The sequence below is a fragment of the Neomonachus schauinslandi genome, chromosome 7, assembly GCF_002201575.2.
Source record: "Neomonachus schauinslandi chromosome 7, ASM220157v2, whole genome shotgun sequence".
In the NCBI taxonomy this organism is placed as follows: domain Eukaryota; kingdom Metazoa; phylum Chordata; class Mammalia; order Carnivora; family Phocidae; genus Neomonachus; species Neomonachus schauinslandi.
In genome coordinates, this window is record NC_058409.1 from 51,815,476 (window position 1) to 51,837,217 (window position 21,742).

General features: G+C 37.0%; 1 protein-coding gene across 1 annotated transcript in view; it reads left to right on the forward strand.

Annotated features, from left to right (window-relative positions):
• FCHO2 (FCH and mu domain containing endocytic adaptor 2) overlaps positions 1-21,742 on the forward strand; it is a 127,273-nt gene that overhangs the window by 25,815 nt on the left and 79,716 nt on the right. Inside the window, 3 exon segments of the mRNA XM_021702060.2 lie at positions 9,886-9,960; positions 11,738-11,879; positions 11,971-12,123. Of these exon segments, the coding sequence (XP_021557735.1) occupies positions 9,886-9,960; positions 11,738-11,879; positions 11,971-12,123 (370 nt within the window).

Below are 21,742 nucleotides of genomic sequence, written 5' to 3' on the forward strand. Positions count from 1 at the left end.
GATTTATTCCCAGGTATCTTATGGTTTGGGGTGCAATTGTAAACGGGATCAACTCCTTAATTTCTCTTTCTTCTGTCTTGTTGTTAGTGTATAGGAGAGCCACTGATTTCTGTGCATTGATTTTATATCCTGCCACTTGACTGAATTCCTGTATGAGTTCTAGCAGTTTTGAGGTGGAGTCTTTTGGATTTTCCACATAAAGTATCATATCATCTGCAAAGAGTGAGAGTTTGACTTCTTCTTTGCCGATTTGGATGCCTTTGATTTCTTTTTGTTGTCTGATTGCTGTGGCTAGGACTTCTAATACTATGTTGAATAGCAGTGGTGATAGTGGACATCCCTGCCATGTTCCTGACCTTAGGGGAAAAGCTCTCAGTTTTTCCCCATTGAGAATGATATTCGCTGTGGGTTTTTCATAGATGGCTTTTATGATATTGAGGTATGTACCCTCTATCCCTATACTGTGAAGAGTTTTGATCAAGAAAGGATGCTGTACTTTGTCAGATGCTTTTTCTGCATCTATTGAGCGGATCATATGGTTCTTGTTCTTTCTTTTATTAATGTATTATATCACATTGATTGATTGCGGATGTTGAACCAACCTTGCAGCCCAGGGATAAATCCCACTTGGTCATGGTGAATAATCCTTTTAATGTACTGTTGGATCCCATTGGCTAGTATTTTGGTGAGAATTTTTGCATCCATGTTCAACAAGGATATTGGTCTGTAGTTCTCCTTTTTGATGGGGTCTTTGTCTGGTTTTGGGATCAAGGTAATGGTGGCCTCATAAAACAAGTTTGGAAGTTTTCCTTCCATTTCTATTTTTTGGAACAGTTTCAGAAGTGTACGTATTAATTCTTCTTTAAATGTTTGGTAGAATTCCCCCGGGAAGCCATCTGGCTCTGGGCTTTTGTTGGGAGATTTTTGATTACTGCTTCAATTTCCTTAGTGGTTATAGGTCTGTTCAGGTTTTCTATTTCTTCCTGGTTCAGTTTTGGTAGTTGATACATCTCTAGGAATGCATCCATTTCTTCCAGATTATCTAATTTGCTGGCATATAGTTGCTTATAATATGTTCTTATGATTGTATTTCTTTGGTGTTGGTTGTGATCTCTCCTCTTTCATTCATGATTTTGTTTATTTGGGTCATTTCTCTTTTTGATAAGTCTGGACAGGGGTTTATCAGTCTTGTTAATTCTTTCAAAGAATGAACTCCTAGTTTCACTGATCTGTTGTACTGTTCTTTTGGTTTCTATTTCATTGATTTCTGCTCTGCTCTTTATTATTTCTCTTCTCCTGTTGGGTTTAGGCTTTATTTGCTGTTCTTTCTCCAGCTCCTTTAGTTGTAGGGTTAGGTTATGTATTTGAGACCTTTCTTGTTTCTTGAGAAAGGCTTGTATTGCTATATACTTTCCTCAGGACTGCCTTTGCTGTATCCCAAAGATTTGGACAGTTGTGTTTTCATTTTCATTTGTTTCCATGAATTTTTTTGAATTCTTCTTTAATTTCCTGGTTGACCCATTCATTCTTTAGTAGGATGCTCTTTAGCCTCCAAGTCGGTTCTTTCCGACTTTCCTCTTGTGATTGAGTTCTAGTTTCAAAGCGCTGTGGTCTGAAAATATGCAGGGAATGCATATTTTGGTACCGGTTGAGACGTGATTTGTGACCTAGGATGTGATCTATTCTGGAGAATGTTCCATGTGCACTTGAGAAGAATGTGTATTCTGTTGCTTTGGGATGGAATGTTCTGAATAGATCTGTGAAGTCCATTTGGTCCAGTATGTCATTTAAAGTCTTTATTTCTTTGTTGATCTTTTGCTTAGATGATCTGTCCATTTCAGTGAGAGGGGTGTTAAAGTCCCCCACTATTATTGTATTGTTGTCGATGTGTTTCTTTGCTTTTGTTATTAATTGGCTTATATAAGTGGCTACTCCCATGTTAGGGTCATAGATATTTACAATTGTTAGATCTTCTTGTTGGATAGACCCTTTAAGTAAGATATAGTGTCCTTCCTCATCTCTTATTACAGTCTTTGGTTTAAAATCTAATTTGTCTGATTTAAGGATTGCCACCCCAGCTTTCTTTTGGTGTCCATTAGCATGGTAAATGGTTTTCCACCCCTTCACTTTCAATCTGGGGGTGTCTTTGGGTCTAAAATGAGTCTCTTGCAGACAGCATATTGATGGGTCTTGTTTTTTAATCCAATCTGATAGCCTTTGTCTTTTGATTGGGGCATTTAGCCCATTTACATTCAAGGTAACTATTGAAAGATATGAATTTAGTGCCATTGTATTGCCTGTAAGGTGACTGTTCACTGTGTATTGTCTGTGTACCTTTCTGGTCTATGTTGCTTTTAGGCTCTCTCTTTGCTTGGAGGACCCCTTTCAATATTTCTTGTAGGGCTGATTTTGTGTTTGCAAATTCCTTTAGTTTTTGTTTGTCCTGGAAGCTTTTTATCTCTCCTTCTATTTTCAGTGACAGCCTAGCTGGATATAGTATTCTTGGCTGCATATTTTTCTCATTTAGTGCTCCAATATATCATGCCAGTCCTTTCTGGCCTGCCAGGTCTCTGTGGATAGGTCTGTTGCCAGTCTAATGTTTCTACCATTGTAGGTTACATATCTCTTCTCCCGAGCTGCTTTCAGGATTTTCTCTTTGTCTCTGAGACTCCTCTGAGTTTTACTATTAGATGTCGGGGTATTGACCTATTTTTATTGATTTTGAGGGGGGTTCTCTGTGCCTCCTGGATTTTGATGCCTTTTCCTCCCCCAAATTAGAGAAGTTCTCTGCTGTAATTTTCTCCAATATACCTTCTGCCCCTCTCTCTCTTCTTTTTCTGGGATCCCAATTATTCTAATGTTTCGTCTTATGGTATCACTTATCTCTCAAATTCTGCCCTCGTGATCCAGTAGTTGTTTATCTCTTTTTCTCAGCTGCTTTATTTTCCATCATTTGGTCTTCTATATCACTGATTCTCTCTTCTGACTCATTTATCCTAGCAGTTAGAGCCTCCATTTTTGATTGCATCTCATTAATAGCCTTTATGATTTCGACTTGGTTAGATTTTAGTTCTTTTATTTCTCCAGAAAGGGTTTCTCTAGTAACTTCCATGTGCTTTTGGTAAGTTTTTTTGCATGGTATATGTATTCTTTTCTTTGCTGTGTCTGTGTGGTGCAGTGTGTTTGTTATTTTTAAAGGCATTTTTCCTTTAATTGGAGAATTTAGTCTATTACATACAGTATAATTGTAGATATATTTGGGTTCAAATTTCTTGTCTCAGAGGTTGTCAGACTTTTGTGTAAAGGTCCAGGAAGTAAATATTTTAGGCTTTTTGTGCCATCCGATCTCTGTTGCAGCTATTCATCTCTGCTGTTTTAGTACAAAAATAGCCATAGCCAACACATAAATAAATGAGCTTGGCTGTGCTCTAATAAAAACTTTATTTATGAGAACAAAAATGGGCCATATTTGGCCGATGGAATTGTAGGTTGCCAAACTCTATGCTATTTTTTTTTTTTTTAAAGATTTTATTTTTTTAATTTATTTGACAGAGAGAGACACAGCGAGAGAGGGAACACAAGCAGGGGGAGAAGGAGGGGAGAAGCAGGCTTCCCCATGGAGCAGGGAGCCCGATGTGGGGCTCGATCCCAGGACCCCGGGACCACGACCTGAGCCGAAGGCAGACGCTTAACAACTGAGCCACCCAGGCGCCCTCTATGCTATTTTAGTATTTGTTATTTATTTATCCTACTTATATTGTATTTTTTTCCTCTTCTTTCTTGGTTTTTGGCCTTTTTTTTTTTTTTTTTAATTCTCTTCTATTAGCTTAGAAGTAATACCCTCTTCTACTTTTCTCTTAGTGGTTATCCTAGGTGTACAACAAAATTGAGAGGAAGATGTGGAGATTTCTCATTTGCCCCTTGCCCCTATACATGCATAGCCTCCCCCATTATCCTCATCCTCCACCAGAATGGTATATTTAAAACACTTCTTTTGGGCGCCTGGGTGCCTCAGTTGGTTGGGCGACTGCCTTCGGCTCAGGTCATGGTCCTGGAGTCCCGGGATCGAGTCCCGCGTCGGGCTCCCTGCTCGGCGGGGAGCCTGCTTCTCCCTCTGACCCTCCCCCATCTCGTGCTCGCTCTCTCTGTCTCATTCTCTCTCTCAAATAAATAAATAAAAATTAAAAAAAAAAAAACCACTTCTTTTAATTTCTTAATTTTTAAAATTTTTATTTAGAAAAATTTTAATTGGGGGTGCCTGGGTGGCTCAGACGGTTAAGTGTCTGCCTTTGGCTCAGGTCATGATCCTCAGGTCCTGGGATTGAGCCCCGCATTGGGCTCCCTGCTGAGTGGGGAGCCTGCTTCTCCCTCTCCCTCTGCCTGCCGCTCCCCCTGCTTGTACTCTCTCTCTCTGTCAAATAAAAAAACAATTTAAAGAACTCTTAAAAAAAAAAAGATTAAATAAATTTTAATTGAAGTACAGTTGACATACAAATTTGTATTAGTTTCAAGCATACAGTGTAGTGAATTGACAATTCTATACATTAGGGAAAGCTCACCACTGTAAGTGTGGTTACGTTCTGTCACCATACAAAGTTATTCCAATATTGTTGACCCTGTTCTCAGTGCTGTACTTTTCATACCCATAAGTTATTTATTATAACTGGAAGTTTGTATCTCTTAATCCCCTTCACCTATTTTGTCCATATCCTCATCCCCCTAGAATATGGTACATTTTTTACCAAGTGTGAACGTACACTGACACATTATAATCACCCAAAGTCCATTGTTTTGCCTTGGGGTTCACCCTTGGTATTGTACATTATAGAGGTTGGACAAATGATAATGGCATGTATCCATCATTACAGTATTATGTAGAGTATTTTCACTATTTTAGGAATTCTTTGTGCTCTTTTTCACTGTTTTCATAGTTTTGTCTCTTCCAGATGTCATATAGTTGAAATCATACAGTATGTAATAGACTTTCACATTGGCTTCTTTCACTTAGGAATATGCATTTAAAGTGCCTTAATGTCTTTTCATGCCTTGGTGGCTCTTTTCTTTTCATTTATTTGTTTATTATTTAAAAAAATTTTTTTTTCTAAAGATTTTATTTATTTGACAGAGACACAGTGAGAGAGGGAACACAAGCAGGGGGGAGTGGGAGAGGGAGAAGCAGGCCTCCCACTGATCAGGGAGCCCGATGCGGGGCTCAATCCTAGGACCCTGGGATCATGACCTGAGCCGAAGGCAGAGGCTTAATGACTGAGCCACCCAGGCGCCCCTCATTTTTTTTTAGTACTGAATAATATTCCATTGTCTGGATGTACCGTAGTTTATCCATTTACCTACTGAAAGATATCTTGGTTGCTTCCAAGTTTTGGCAGTAATGAATAAAGGTGCTATAAGCATCTGTGTGTGGGTTTTTGTGTGGACGTGTTTCCAACTCCATTGCTAATGAGGAATTCTATTGCTGGATCATACAGTAAGAGTATGTTTAGTTTTGTAAGTAACTGCCAAACTGTCTGCCAAAGTGGCTGTATCATTTGCATTTCTACCAGCAGTGAATGAGAATTCCTTTGCTCCACATCCTTGCTAGTATTTGGTTTTCTCAGTGGTTCAGACTTTGGTCCTTCTAATAGGTATGTAGTCGTATCTTGTTTTAATTTACTTTCCTTGATGACATGTGATGTGTAGCATCTTTTCATATGCTTATTTGCCACCTTTATATGTATTTTGGTGAGATGTCTGTTAAGGTCGTTGGCCCGTTTTTTAATCTTGGTGTCTTACTGTTGAGTTCTAAGAGTTCTTTGTATATTTGAGGTAAATTTTTTTTCAGATGTGTCTTTTGCAGATATTTTCTCCCAGTCTGTGACTTCTCATTTTCTTGACATTGTGTTTCACAGAGCAGAAATTTTTAATTTTAATGAAATCCAGCTTATCATTGATTTCTGTCATAGATCTTATTATCTTTGTTGTTTATCTTAAAAGACATCACTATATCCAGGGTCTTCTGGGTTTTCTCTTATGTTATTTTCTAGGAGTTGCACAGTTTTGCATTTCACTGGATTTTTATTTATTTATTTATTTTAGAAATTAGAGAGAGAGAGCATGCACATGAGCAGGTGGGAGGGGCAGAGGGAGAGGGAGAAGCAGACTCCTTTGCTGAGCAGAGAGCCCAATGTGAGACTTAGTACCAGGACCCTGGGGTCATGACCTGGGCCAAAGGCAGATGCTTAACCAACTGAGACACCCAGGTGCCCACAAGATTTTTTTTTTTTTTTTAATTCAAGATCATTCCAGTATCTACTGTTGAGATGTTAGGTATCAGTAATTATAGATTCTTTAAAGGTAACATTTGGTAATAGGAAGGGTTTAGCTGCTTTTAAGATTTTTTTTAGTCTTTCATTTTCAGCGGTTTTCATCTAGGTGTAAACATACATCACCTAGGTATAGATAGACATAGTTTTACTAGGTGATGAAATATAGATTTCTTTTTATTTTATACTCTTAGGGTTTGTTGAGCTGCTTGGGTCTGTGGTTTGATATTTTTTGTCAGTTTTGGAAAATTGTCCGTCATTATCTCTGGAAATAATTCTGACCTATTTTTTTCCCTTTACACATTAGGTTTTTTTTTTTTTTTTTTTACTTTGTCCTTTCCCTGTTTTCCATTCTTCCATTTCTCTTTTCTGTTTTCCATTCTTTTGTCTCTCAGCTTTATACCAGAATAGAGTCTTCTCACTTCTCTTCTGGTTTACTGATTTTCACTGTAGTGTATTGAATCCTCTGTTTAACCTCATGGGTTGAGATATTAATTTTTGATACTGTATTTTTCACATATAGAGTTTGTATCTTTTTTTCCAAATTTGCTATGATTTCCTTCACTTTTAAAAAATGATTTCCATTTTTCTACTGAAATTCTTGATTGGTTGGTTGGTTGATTTATGTACGCTCTGCACCCAATGTAGGTCTTGAACCCAGGACCCTGAGATCAAGAGTTGCATGCTCTAGTGTCTGAGCCAGGCAGATGCCCCTGAAATTCTTCCTTAAAATTATTTTATTTATTTATTATAAACATATAATATATTATTTGTTTCGGGGGTACAGGTTTGTGATTCATCAGTCTTACACAATTCACCATAGCACGCCAGTGTCCATCACCCAGCCACCCCATCCCTCCCACCCCCTCTCCACTCCAGCAACCCTCAGTTTGTTTCCTGAGATTAAGAGTCTCTTACGGTTTGTCTCCCTCTCTGGTTTCGTCTTGTTTCATTTTTTCCTCTCTTCCCCTATGATCCTCTGCTTTGCTTCTCAAATTCCACATACTGGTGAGATCATATAATAATTGTCTTTCTCTGATTGACTTATTTCACTTGGCATAATACCCTCTAGTTCCATCCATGTTGTTGCAAATGGCAAGATTTAATTTTTTTTGATGGCTATGTAATATTCCATTGTATATATATATACCACATCTTCTTTATCCATTCATCTGCTGATGGACATCTAGGCTCTTTCCATAGTTTGGCTGTTGTGGACATTGCTGCTATAAACATTGGGGTGTACATGCCCCTTTGGATCACTACATTTGTATCTTTGGGGTAAATACCCAGTAGTGCAATTGCTGGGTCATAGGGTAGATCTATTTTCAGCTTTTTGAGGAACCTCCATACTGTTTTCCAGAGTGGCTGCACCAGCTTGCATTCTTACCAACAGTGTAGGAGGGTTCACCTTTCTCTGCATCCTCACCAACATCTGTCGTTTCCTGACTTGTTATTTTTAGCCATTCTGACTGGTGTGAGGTGGTATCTCATTGAGTTTATGAATTGGCTTTCCTTGATGCCGAGTGATGTTGAGTACTTTTTCATGTGTCTGTTGGCCATTTGGATGTCTTCTTTGCAGAAATGTCTGTTCATGTCTTCTGCCCATTTCTTGATTGGATTATTTGTTCTTTGGGTCTTGATTTTGATTTTGAGAAGTTCTTTATAGATTTTGGATACTAGCCTTTTATCTGATATGTCATTTGCAACTATCTTCTCCCATTCTGTCGGTTGTCTTTTGGTTTTGTTGGCTGTTTCTTGTGCTGTGCAAAAGCTTTTTATCTTGATGAAGTCCCAGTAGTTCATATTTGCCTTTGTTTCCCTTGCCTTTGGGGACATGTCTAGCAAGAAGTTGCTGCGGCTGAGGTCGAAGAGGTTGCTGCCTGTGTTCTCCTCAAGGATTTTCATGGATTCCTGCATCACATTTAGGTCTTTTATCCATTCTGGGTCTATTTTTGTGTGAGGTGTAAGGAAAAGGTCCAGTTTCATTCTTCTGCGTGTGGCTGTCCAATTTTCCCAACACCATTTGTTCGAGAGACTTTTTTCCTTTGGGCATCTTTTCTGCTTCGTCAAAGATTAGTTGACCGTAGAGTTGAGGGTCCATTTCTGGGCTCTCTCTATTCTGTTCCATTGTTCTATGTGTCTGTTTTTGTGCCAGTACCATGCTGTCTTGATGATTACAGCTTTGTGATAGGGCTTGAACTCAGGACCCTGAGATCAAGAGTCACAGGCTCTAGGGACTGAGCCAGGCAGGTGTCCCTGAAATTCTTTTTTTTTTTTTAAGATATTTTATTTCTTTGACACAGAGAGAGAGATCACAAGTAGGCAGGCAGGCAGAGGGAGAGTGAGAAGCAGGCTCCCTGCCGAGCACGGAGCCTGATGTGGGGCTTGATCCCAGGATGCTGGAATCATGACCTGAGTTGAAGGCAGACGCTTAACCGACTGAGCCCACCCAGGCGCTCCTGAAATTCTTGATTTAATGTACTATCTCCTTGAAGACAATACATAAACTCATAAAATCTAAGCTTTCTAATCTCAGCATTTGGAACATTGCTTATTTGTTCTTCCTGGTTTTTGTTCATTTGTCTTATTTGCTTATGTGCTTGATGGTTTTATGAGTGTATGTAAGACATCCATATAGGATCCAGTATCAGGGTTTGAAAAAGTACAGTTGGTAGTCCCTTTGAGAGGTTGCCTGTTTAGGTTTATCCTTACTCATTGAGTCTCAACTTAAAGGTATGGGATTTCCCATGCTTCCCATCTTTGGTAAGTCTGAATCTAGTTTTGTCTCTCTTACCCTGTGAGGCTGTGAAAAACTCTGCTCCTCTTCCTAGTCTCAGCTTCTGCTTCTAGATGCCCCCAGGGGTAGCTAACCAACATATCTGATTTACTTCTCTGGATATCCTTCTCTTAGATCTTGGCTTACTCATTCTTAATTGCCTCCTGAGCTCTCTGATGCCTTTTAGTTAGCCCCTTTTCTCCATGTTTTTCTGGCTTTCCTCATCAGGAGGTTTTTGTATCAGTTTACTACTGCTGGAGATTGAACCACTTTTTTGTTGCTGTTAAACTTATCCATTGAGATATTAATTTTTTTCTGTATTAACTTTTTTTAGATGATCAAAGTACCACCCTTGTGATATATTAAAAAGACACACAGAAGTTTAAAGGAGCAAAAAAAGGCACAGTTCCATCAATGAGAGACAGTTACTGTTAATAGTTCCTTTTTGTTAGAGAGCTGGTTTTTGTTGGCATGGGTTGGGGAAGAGTTTGAAGTAAGTTTGGTTTGGATATTCTGAGTTTGAGGGGCCTAAGATACCTAAGTATCATGACCACATTCCTGCTTTTTTTTTTTTTTTAAGTAAGCTCTATACCCAGCCTGGGGCTTGAACTCATGACCCCGAGATGCAGAGTCGAATGACCTACTGACTGAGCTAACCAGGCACCCCAATACCTACTTATTTTTAATACATAATTTGGGTTTTTTGTTTCAACAGTTTTAATTATATTTTTGATAATTTTTCTATGTGTTTGAGAGCTCTTATCCTATGGAAATTTGATTTAACAGAGCTACAATAGAAGAAGCATACTCCAGGTCAATGACAAAACTAGCAAAATCTGCAAGCAATTATTCGCAACTTGGGTGAGTTAATTTCTTTGAAAAACTGTTTTTCAGTGTTGATTTAGGCACAGTTCTTGAGAATAGTAAGTTCTTGTTGAAGACATAATGGTTCATAAATATAATAACATAATGTACTTATTTGGTTGTGGTTATATTATAGAAATTCTACCCTATTTTTAGTTAATCAGGTGGGAGATAGAAAAAAAATGGGTTGACTTCACCTGTGTTTCCTGATAATAAAGATGTTGACAACATTTCTGTTTTTGAAATGCGTGGTTCTCATAAATAATGGATGATGTTTACGTGTTGGTGTCATTGCTTAAGATTATAAAGATTTTAAATATTAATGTTTTACTGATGCATATTATTCAAGAAATTGAGTTTCCTCTTTCTGTATTTTTTTGCATTTAAACATAATTTCAGACTGGTCAGTTTTCTTTCTTACTGCTTATTATACATTAATGTGTATTACTTGGCCCCAAAAAAGTTCTGTATATTAAACTTTTAAAAATGTAATGATATTTGACATTCCTTAAAGAAACCTGTACTTACAGAAGTCTTATGTTGAACCCCTTTACAATGTAAAGAATCCTTTGGTAAAGGGACACTTCATCTTCTTGCTTTGTGAAATCCACACTGTCATGTTTACATGAAGTGATGTACATGTATTTTGGCGCTGTAGTGAGTGGATACTTTTCAGTTACCTATTTTTGCTCTCAAAATATTCCATTTAACTCCTTGCCAGATTTGATGCTGATTTAGATTTTAAAGTGTGAGGTGAGATCTAATCAGAACAGCCCTATTCTAAGTATCTTAACTTTCCTCTTTGAACTTCTTTACTGTTGCTTAAAATGATCACTGCAAGTTAGCATTCCTACTGGATAGGAAATGTAGTAATTGGGACACAGTACATATTAGGGTAAGTAATTTCTTTCTCTGCCCTTTAGCCTTGTGCTTCTATTTGTTTTCTAGTAGAGGTCTGGTCATGGAGCAAAACAGGTGATGTTGAAAATATCTTAGGTAGTACCTGAGGCAAACATAGGATAAAATTATCTTTAGATCATTCCTTATTGACCAGAGTGTTTTAAGCTAACCATTGACATCCTAAGTACTATCTAGGATATAATAATTTAGTAATTCTTGGATATGCTTGAACCTGTGGAAAATACTAAATTCTCAGTATTGTGAAAAAGTGGTAGGAAAGTAGGTCCTGCATCATGTACCATGTAGTGGAAAGGGGACTGTCTTACTGTTAAAGTGCAGAGATAAAATTATCTGAAACAGTATTTCAGGTAACAGTGTTAAAATAATTCTCAAATGATTATTAGAGATGAGGACTCATAAAATCAGGTGTGCATTTGATTTTGCATCTTAGAATTCAGAGGAACTTTTATTTTTTGATGAAGCATTTTAAATGAGCACTGAATAGTCAAAAATTGAAATTTGGTAAAAAGTTAATTTTTAACAATAGACCATGATTAGAAAGGCTTCTGATACAAGTCAAAAAAACTAAATCAACTCAGAAAATAGTATGATATAATTAGAGAGGGCCGTGGCCAGACCTGTGATAAATAGTTAACTGATTTCTGTGTACTTAAGGTCCAAAAATATTTTAATTAACCAAGGAGTACAAAAAATCACTGTCAGAATGAAAAATCATTTCATTTGTGATTTATTTTAATTTCCTATTTTGTCTAATTAAAATTGCTGAATATAACATTATATTTTCTGTTGGTTTTGTTTTGGAGCCTTAAACTTTTCTTCTATTAAATAATTCCTGTATTTCCTTTCCCCTTAGAACATTTGCACCAGTGTGGGATGTGTTCAAAACATCTACAGAGAAATTAGCAAACTGTCACTTGGATCTTGTTAGAAAATTACAGGAATTAATAAAGGAAGTTCAGAAGTATGGAGAAGAACAAGTAAAATCTCACAAAAAGGTATCAGTTTTTTCCTGCGAAAGGACTGATTTTTCAGATATTGAGTGCATGACAGTTCAGTCATTTTGATGAATCATTTCATACCATACAGACTAAAGAAGAAGTTGCAGGAACTCTGGAAGCTGTTCAAACCATTCAAAGCATAACTCAGGCCCTCCAGAAGTCCAAGGAAAATTACAATGCCAAGTGTGTAGAACAGGAACGTTTGAAAAAGGAAGGAGCTACACAAAGAGAAATAGAAAAGGTAATTGTAATAAAAATAATATTTCTGTGGTTTCAAAGCACTTTCAAACATAAGACTGCATTTAATCCTCACTCAGGAATACTCTCATATTAAAGATGAAGACACTGTGCCTCTGAGTGTTCATGATTTACCGAAGTGAAACAGAACTAGGTTTGCAGAATATGTTGTGTATGGTAAATACATTAGGCAAATACATAAAAAGAAATAATTTCTTTATGCCGTTGACATTTGTAAGCTATTTTTATAATAAGATACTTGATAAGATACTGCTTGGTGTGAGGTTTAACGTGAAGTAAAATTTTTTTTAGTCAAGATTGGTATATTTAGAAAGGCATAGATACTTGAAGATAAGCTTTAAAATATGTGTTGTGGGTGATTTATTGCTGACTTTGAAGACATTTATGTAGTATTGTGGTAAACCACAATCCTTTCCCCCACTCACGTTTTAATTGAAAGTAGATTTTTTCCGGGCGCCTGGGTGGCTCAGTTGGTTAAGCGACTGCCTTCGGGCTCAGGTCATGATCCTGGAGTCCCGGGATCGAGTCCCGCATCGGGCTCCCTGCTCAGCAGGGGGTCTGCTTCTCCCTCTGACCCTCACCCCTCTCATGCTCTCTCTCTCATTCTCTCTCTCAAATAAATAAATAAAATCTTAAAAAAAAAAAAAAAAAAAAGAAAGTAGATTTTTTTCCCCCTTTCAAAACAGTTTAAACTAACCATTCACTTGTTTGATGTGTTATATCTCATTTAGGAGCGTGCCATAGGGAGTGATAATTTTGAAAGCTTTCTAAAGTATGTGAAATATCCAATAAAAAAAAGAAAACCAAATTGTAACTGTATTATAGCAATTATAATAATTTTAGAAGTGTACATACATGGACAGAAACTAGAAGAGAATATAGAAAAATCAAAACAGCTGATGGGTTTTGGCATAACTGATTTTCTTTAATGTTTGTGCAATACATAATAATTGGGAGAGAGAAAAAGATAAGGCACAATAAGTTTACTATTTTAAAACACCATTCCAGACACAGCATTTGTGAATAAAATATAAGAAGGGAAAACAGAACAAAATCATAGGACCCAAAAAAGTAGAATATTATCTCTATGAACCAGAAACAGAACAGAAACTCAGAGTGGTGTGGAGAGATTGATTTTGCAGGTTTTGTTGGATTCAAAGTCCTAAGCTAGGCTGTGGAATTTAAGCTCTTGTGTGGTAAAAGGGACTAAGTGTTTCCCACCTGAGATAGAGCACAAGGAGTCCCACTCACTACGTGAAGCAATATAGGTGGGAAAAAAATCTTGGGCTGCTGACTAGGGCTAAAGCTTTATTGGAAGATGAGGGCTTATAGACACAATTTTGACCCAGATCAAGCTAAGGAACCATGTCATGACTGTTTTGGCCTTATCCCCAATATTCTTCCACGGAAGTAATTAAAAACTACTTTTATAAGACTGATACTAAATTGGGGACTTTGAGGGCTGGCAGGAGATGCCCTGAAAACTGCTAGGTGGGGATAGATGAGCACAAAGGATAGAACATAACACACTTCTAGGTGGTAACATTTACATTGCTTACTATGGATCTGTCCCACAGCACTGATGGAGGGAGAGAGAAGAGAAGGGGAAAAAACAAGAAACCTCCCATTTGAAATGAGCGAACACCCAAAATTCTAGAGTACATCCAAGAAATCTAATACTAAGACAGCAATAAATTTAACAATTGGAAAAAGAATTCAGTCCAGATAAAATTTAAATTCATAAAACAGGGGTGCCTGAGTGGCTCAGTTGTTAAGCGTCTGCCTTCGGCTCAGGCCACGATCCCAGGGTCCTGGGACCGAGCCCAGCCTTGGACTCCCTGCTCCGCGAGAGGCCTGCTTCTCCCTCTCCCACTCCCGCTGCTTGTGTTCCCTCTCTTGCTGTCTCGCTCTCTCTCAAATAAATAAATAAAATCTTTAAAAAAAAGTAAGTACATAAATTTATAAAACACATGAACAAAAAAGTTTGTGTTCAGTATGTTCAAAGAGATAAATGAATATAAACTAGTAAAGAGGATTAAGAAATTAAAAGACACATAATGGAATAAGATCTACTAGATAGGAAAACAGCTAATTAGAAAACCTGGAAATGAAAAATATGGTTATTGAGAAAAAAGTAATAGAAAATACCAACTTGGGACACCGGGGTGGCTCAGTCGGTTAAGCGTCTGCCTTTGGCTCGGGTCATGATCTCAGGGTCCTGGGATCAAGTCTTGCATTGGGCTCCCTGCTCAGTGGGGAGTCTGCTTCTCCCTCTGTGCTCTCCCTCTCTCTCAAAGACAAACTTTAAACTTCAGAATTGATGTAGTCAAAGAATGAATTTGGAAGATGGTACTGAGGGAACTCACCCAGAACATAGTACAAAGAAATAAAGATTACTGGGGTGCCTGGGTGGCTCAGTCGGTTAAACCTCTGTCTTCAGCTCAGGTCATGGTCTCAGGGTCGTAGGATCAAGCCCCAGGTCGGGCTCTGTGCTTAGGAGGGAGTCTGCTTCTCCCTCTCCCTTTGTCCCCCCCCCCCCCAAACTCATGTGTGCCCTCGCATTCTCTCTCTCAAATAAATAAAATCTTTTTTTTTAAATAAATAAAATCTTAAAAAAAAAATTACAAATAAAGGTTACCAACATTCATCTCATGTGAATTCCAGAAGAAAATGGAGAGAATGGTGGTCTAGTAGTATTTAAAGAGTTAATAGCTTGGGATTTTTCAGACCTGAGGAAATTCAGTAGTCCACAGATAAATACAACACTGTATGTTAACTGGAATTAACATAAAAACTTTTTTAAAAAGTGTGTATATATAAGTATTAAAAAAAAAAAAAAGAGTCCCCAGTTTGAAAGAACATTCTTGGTATTAAGCAGGTTACATAAAGATAAATTCGGACCTAGACTCCAGAGAAAAAGAGAATATTAAAAGCTACCAGGTATTTCTTGTTTTCTCACATCTTTGAAATCAGAATGCATCTTCAGCTGATGATATATAATCACTGTTGGTAAGGTAGCTTACGTGTGTATTTTTATTGCCTTTGTGAACTTGGTTATTCTATGTGGTAGCATGATTGGACAACTGCAGCACTTTGATGTTTTAGTTAACAGACCATCTTAAGACAGTTTGAGGAAGGAATTGTTCTGGTTTTTGTCTGAAACCTTTTGTTGAGACCTTCTGGTAAGATCAAGAAAATGTGAGCACTGGTGTTTAGAAGAAAATTGGGAGATAATAATGGAGCATTTTTAAGAGGTACTACATCAGTAATGGTCTTGATGACATTGAGGATAATAATGTGTGGGGGGAAAACAGACCTCAGCAATCTCTGAATTGGAAAGTAATTGAGAAGGTTCAAATCTGAATATGAGGAAGATATACGAGTATGTCAAACAATTCATTTTGCTTTCCTTTTTATTCTGTATCGCATAGGGTGGTAATAGAATAAAAATGTACTTCTAAATAAGTCTAAAAGCTCTTTTAAAGTATAAAATTAGAATTTTAAGTGTTAAGAAAGCATTTTATGCTTTAGATGGTAGCATTTTTCTATTTTAATGGTACACAAGATAATGGTGTACTTTATAAATTAATGGCATGTCGGAGTTAGTAATAATCATGTAGGTACATTAAGCATAACTTCTAAAAGAATAGAAGTCTAAGTCTTTTAAATAAGGACAAAGAAAAGAGGATATTAAAATTTATTGATAGGAGAGAGAGGAGGAAATAGAGAAAAACAGAATGGTAGGCAGAAAGCTCAAAGTAAGCTAGAAGAAGTAAGTTCAAATATACCAAAGCCATAATATGTATATAAGTGAATTAGACTCCTCTAATAATAGGTTGTCAAATTGGAAAAAATTCTTACTATGTAAAACAACTTTAATGTTTAACAGCAGAAGACTGTTTCATATAATGGGACTATTCAGCAGTTAAAATAAATTTTATAGGGTAAAATGATAGATCTGGGAATTAAATTACTATATCAAAAAAATATTGGAGGGGAAGAATGGATGGAATCTTGAAGTTACATGATGGATTAATGGAGTTTATTGCACTTCTTTGACGTGCTCTAAAATGTTTATTATAAAAGCAAAAAAAAAAAAAAAGCTAGAATGACATGAATTAACATTGACATGAGTAAATCTAAAAAGCATAACGTTGAGCAAGAAAAAGTTCCAGAAGAATATGTAGATTTTGATGCCTTTCACATAATTTTTAATTCTCTGCAAAAAAAACCCTTTAAAGTATAATTAACTGTATAAGGGGCATGCATAGGGACAATAAACACTAAGTTACATAATGGGAGTTACCTTTGCAGAGCAAGTGGGGAATGGGATTGGTAAGGACATGGGGCCTCCCTTTGTCTATTTAATAATTTTTTCCAAAAAAAAAGAAAAAGGAACAAATATAGATAAAGCCAACTATATTTCAAAATAAAAGATTTTTTTTTTAAATGTGAGCTATAGGAACAGTTCCTATAACATACAGGTCAGTAAATTGGTATGAATCCCATATCATTAATGCAAAAGTGTGCTATCTGAATTTGAAACTTTCCAAAGGGTTCAAGTACTCCTCGGCTAAATACTGCTCTTTATTTTTTGTGTCTGTGTGAAACCCAGTGGGTTTAACTTAGTACCTAGTGTGTAGTGACCACTTGAAGAATATATGGTACCTAGAAATTATACTTAAAGAAATGATTGTCTGAGTCCTTTGATATAAACTGGAAAAGGTTTAATATAAGGTAATGATTTAGATTAAATTAAAGGATTTCCTTTGGAGTAACATACTAGGCAGAGCTGTAGCATATGGTTGTGTCCAAGGGTTGTGATTTGGTGGTCTGTGCTTCATTTACCTTGTGGTCGTGTGGACAGCTTAGAGGAAAGGTGCCTTTTTCTTTTTCTTTTTTTTTTTTTTTGTTAAGATTTCAAGAATTTATATGAGAGAGAAAGAGCGTGAAGTGGGGAAGGACAAATGGAGAGGGAGAGAGAAACTTAGCAGATTCCTGATGCAAACCTCGATCTCATGATCCTGAGATCAGGACCCAAGCTGAAACCAAGAATTGGACGCTTAACTGACCACCACGCAGGCAATCATAGACACTTAAACACAAATATTTCTCATAGTATATCAGTAAATTTATTTAAAATGCTAAGGAAATGAATAAAATGTGGGATTTATTTTATTATCAGTAAGTAATTTGTTAAAGCCAGTCTTTATTTGTGAGAAGAAATGTAGCTGTTTTTTTTGAAAGCTAATTTCCTCATTTAAGAACAAATGCTCTAACTTCCCTTTTTAATAATGACTTTATGAAAGTGGGCAAATTCCGTTATACTTGGATATTCTGTTTTTATAATTCTACCCTAGAATTTACAGCATTTCTAAGTATATATACTATTTAGAAAGTTGTTTTGACTTAAATGAGTATTGCTGTTTAGTTGTTTCCTCTGAGGGCTCTTTCTTGCTTTAAAAAAAATAAAGATGTTCCCAATACAATTACATTCTAAAATTGCCTCTGCATCCTTTTATATGATACCCTTCTTTTTCTTTAAATTTGTTTTTGTCATTACTCAAAATACTTCGTGAGTCAACAGGTTTTTTTTTTTTTTTCATTTTATTCCTTTATGATTAAGTACTCCTTTTGTTAGTTTTCCAAGATACTTCTCTAGGTTGGTACATAATTTCCATGATTCTGGCCTATTATTTTTACTTTTGAAGAGTGAGGGCTGATGTAAAAAATGTAAATTAGAACTTTAAAGGGTATCTTCTCTCTTCTTTCATGCCTCAAAAAGAGAAGTGAAATTTTCCCCAGCTTCCTGGTATCAGAAAGTATGCTCCAGAAGACTTACCCGTCCATTTATATTCTGAGTTAGATCCTGATCTGAACTTTTGAGATAAAGACAATAATTTTATGGTTGGAAATAGTGAAAAAATAAGTTTGTGCTGAGTTGAAAACTAAGTAGACTTAGTTTTATAGTGAGAATATTCTGGGAGGAAAAAAGAAAGTTAAGAAAAGTATGCTGGTTTAAATTTTTAAAATTATTTCTAAACCTGTTGACTCAGTAAAAATTTTTTTCTTTAAATTTTTTTATTGTTATGTTAATCACCATACATTACATCGTTAGTTTTTGATGTAATGTTCCATGATTCATTGTTTGTGCATAACACCCAGTGCTCCATGCAGAACGTGCCCTCTTTAATACCCATCACCAGGCTAACCCATCCTCCTACCCCCTCCCCTCTAGAACCCTCTGTTTTTCAGAGTCCATCGTCTCTCATGGTTTGTCGACTCAGTAAAAATTTGAGTACCAAAACTAGTTTGAATTCTAGAGACTGAGTGTTGGAAGAAGAAATGATGCTTCAGGAACTTCTTTCCATCTCTTAAAGTCCTATAAGTATAATGAATAATGTAAAATATTGCTTTGTTGACACTGTAGAAATATATCATAGAGACATCTTCTAAAAGGAGTAATGCCCCTCCAGGCAGTCATCTTTTATTCCTGTTAGATTACAGATTCCTTGTGAGTGAGAAACTCATTGTATCATCTGCAACACAGTATATATGTTTACTTGGAAAAATAATCATTACAGCGAAATATTATTTGAATTTTTCCAGTTTGTTAATACAACACAAATTAAGAGCTTATTTTTACTTTAAATATTGGCTAAAGACTAGAGTCTTGGCTTTTTAAATGTCTTATTCAAGTATTTTTCTGATTGTTGGATTATGAAGTGATAATTTGTATATAGTAGTAAGTGTTTTAGTTCCTACCCTGTGCTTGTCATTTTGCTAGATGTTATGAAGGTTATTACAGGCTAAAATACATATTCTCCCCTTCTGTATTCAAGAAGCTTCCTTCTTTTTGGGCAGCAAAAACATTGAATAGTGCAGAACAAGAGGTTAGAGAGAGGTTTTAATGGTAAGTTTAGAAGGGGGAAGTATCCTATTTTGTATAGAACCTGTAAAAAGAAAACAGGGAAGATCTCATGAAATAAATTACTTTTAAAAGTATAGACACCAGGGCGCCTGGGTGGCTCAGTTGGTTAAGCAACTGCCTTCGGCTCAGGTCATGATCCTGGAGTCCCGGGATCGAGTCCCGCATCGGGCTCCCTGCTCAGCAGGGAGTCTGCTTCTCCCTCTCCCGCTCCCCCCTCTTGTGCTCTTTCTCTCTCACTCTCTCTCTCAAAAAAATAAATAAAATCTTTAAAAAAAAAAAAAGTATAGACACCAAATAGAAAATAAAATAGTATAGCCACAATCATTATACCCCTATTTGGGGGGACTTTTCCATTTTTATGAATTTTTTCCAAATTGCAGATGTCTCTAGGGGTGATCACAACTCAAGTCTTCATCAATAGCTAACATATAAATTACTAGGCAGCAGAACAAAAAGAGTAGGCGTTAGGATAAGGAACAAGCAAAGAAGGGGCTGCTAGTGGGACTACGTTATTTTGCTAGGCTCTGTCACTGAAAATCACTCCATGGACTGTAGGTTGCTGATCTTTTTTTTTTTTTTAAGATTTTATTTATTTATTTGAAAGAGAGAGCACAAGCAGGGTGAGGATCAGAGGGAGAAGCAAACTTCCCGCTGAGCAGGGAGCCCGATGTGGGACTCTATCCCGGGACTCCAGGATCATGACCTGAGCCAAAGGCAGACACTTAAGGACCGAGCCACCCAGGCGCCCCTCATTCTTTTTTTTTTTTTACTATGCATTTTATTTATTTTTATTAACATATAATGTATTATTTGTTTCAGGGGTGCAGGTCTGTGATTCATTAGTCTTACACACGATTCACAGCACGCACCATACCACATATCCTCCTGTGTCCATCACCCAGTCACCCCATCCCTCCCACCCCCTCTCCACTCCAGCAACCCTTAGTTTGTTTCCTGAGATTAAGAGTCTCTTATGGTTTGTCTCCCTCTCTGGTTTCATCTTGTTTCATTTTTCTCTCCCTTCCCCTATGATCCTCTGCCTTGCTTCTCAAATTCCTCATATCAGTGAGATCACATACTTGTCTTTCTCTGATTGACTTATTTCGCTTAGCATAAGACCCTCTAGTTCCATCCATGTTGTTGCAAATGGCAAGATTTTGTTTTTGTTTTTTATGGCTGCATAATATTCCATTGTATATATATACCACACCTTCTTTATCCATTCATCTGCTGATGGACATCTAGGCTCTTTCCATAGTTTGGCTATTGTGGACATTGCTGCTATAAACATCGGGGTGCACGTACCCCTTTGGATCCCTACATTTGTATCTTTGGGGTAAATACCCAGTAGTGCAATTGCTGGGTCGTAGGGTAGCTCTATTTTCAACTTTTTAAGGAACCTCCATACTGTTTTCCAGAGTGGCTGCCCCAGCTTGCATTCCCACCAACAGTGTAGGAGGGTTCCCCCTTCTCTGCATCCCTGCCAACATCTGTCGTTTCCTGACTTGTTAATTTAGCCATTCTGATGGGTGTGAGGTGGTATCTCATTGAGGTTTTGATTTGGATTTCCCTGATGCCGAGCGATGTTGAGCACATTTTCATGTGTCTTGGCCATTTGGATGTCTTCTTTGGAAAAATGTCTGTTCATTGTCTTCTGCCCATTTCTTGATTGGATCATTTGTTCTTTGGGTTTTGAGTTCGAAAAGTTCTTTATAGATTTTGGATACTAGCCCTTTATCTGATATGTCATTTGCAAATATCTTCTCCCATTCTGTCGGTTGTCTTTTGGTTTTGTTGACTGTTTCCTTTGCTGTGCAAAAACTTTTTATCTTGATGAAATCGCAATAGTTCATTTTTGCCCTTGCTTCTCTTGCCTTTGGTGATGTTTCTAGGAGGAAGTTGCTGCGGCTGAGGTCGAAGAGGTTGCTGCCTGTGTTCTCCTTTAGGATTTGGATGGACTCCTGTCTCACATTTAGGTCTTTCAACCATTTTGAGTCTATTTTTGTGTGTGGTGTAAGGAAATGGTCCAGTTTCATTCTTCTGCATGTCCAATTCTGCATGTGGCTGTCCAATTTTCCCAACACCATTTGTTGAAGAGACTGTCTTTTTTCCATTGGACATTCTTTCCTGCTTTGTCAAAGATGAGTTGACCATAGAGTTGAGGGTCCCTTTCTGGGCTCTCTATTCTGTTCCATTGATCTATGTGTCTGTTTTTGTGCCAATACCATACTGTCTTGATGATGACAGCTTTGTAATAGAGTTGGAAGTCCGGAATTGTGATGCCACCAGCTTTGCTTTTTTTTTCAACATTCCTCTGGCTATTTGGGGTCTTTTCTGGTTCCATACAAATTTTAGGATTATTTGTTCCATTTCTGTGAAAAAAGTAGATGGTATTTTGATAGGGATTGCATTAAATATGTAGATTGCTCTAGGTAGCATAGACATCTTCACAATATTTGTTCTTCCCATCCATGAGCATGAAACATTTTTCCATTTCTTTGTGTCTTCCTCAGTTGTATTCTATAGTTTTCTGAGTACAGATCTTTTGCCTCTTTGGTTAGATTTATTCCTAGGTATCTTATGGTTTTGGGTGCAATTGTAAATGGGATCAACTCCTTAATTTCTCTTTTTTCTGTCTTGTTGGTGTATAGAAATGCAACTGATTTCTGTG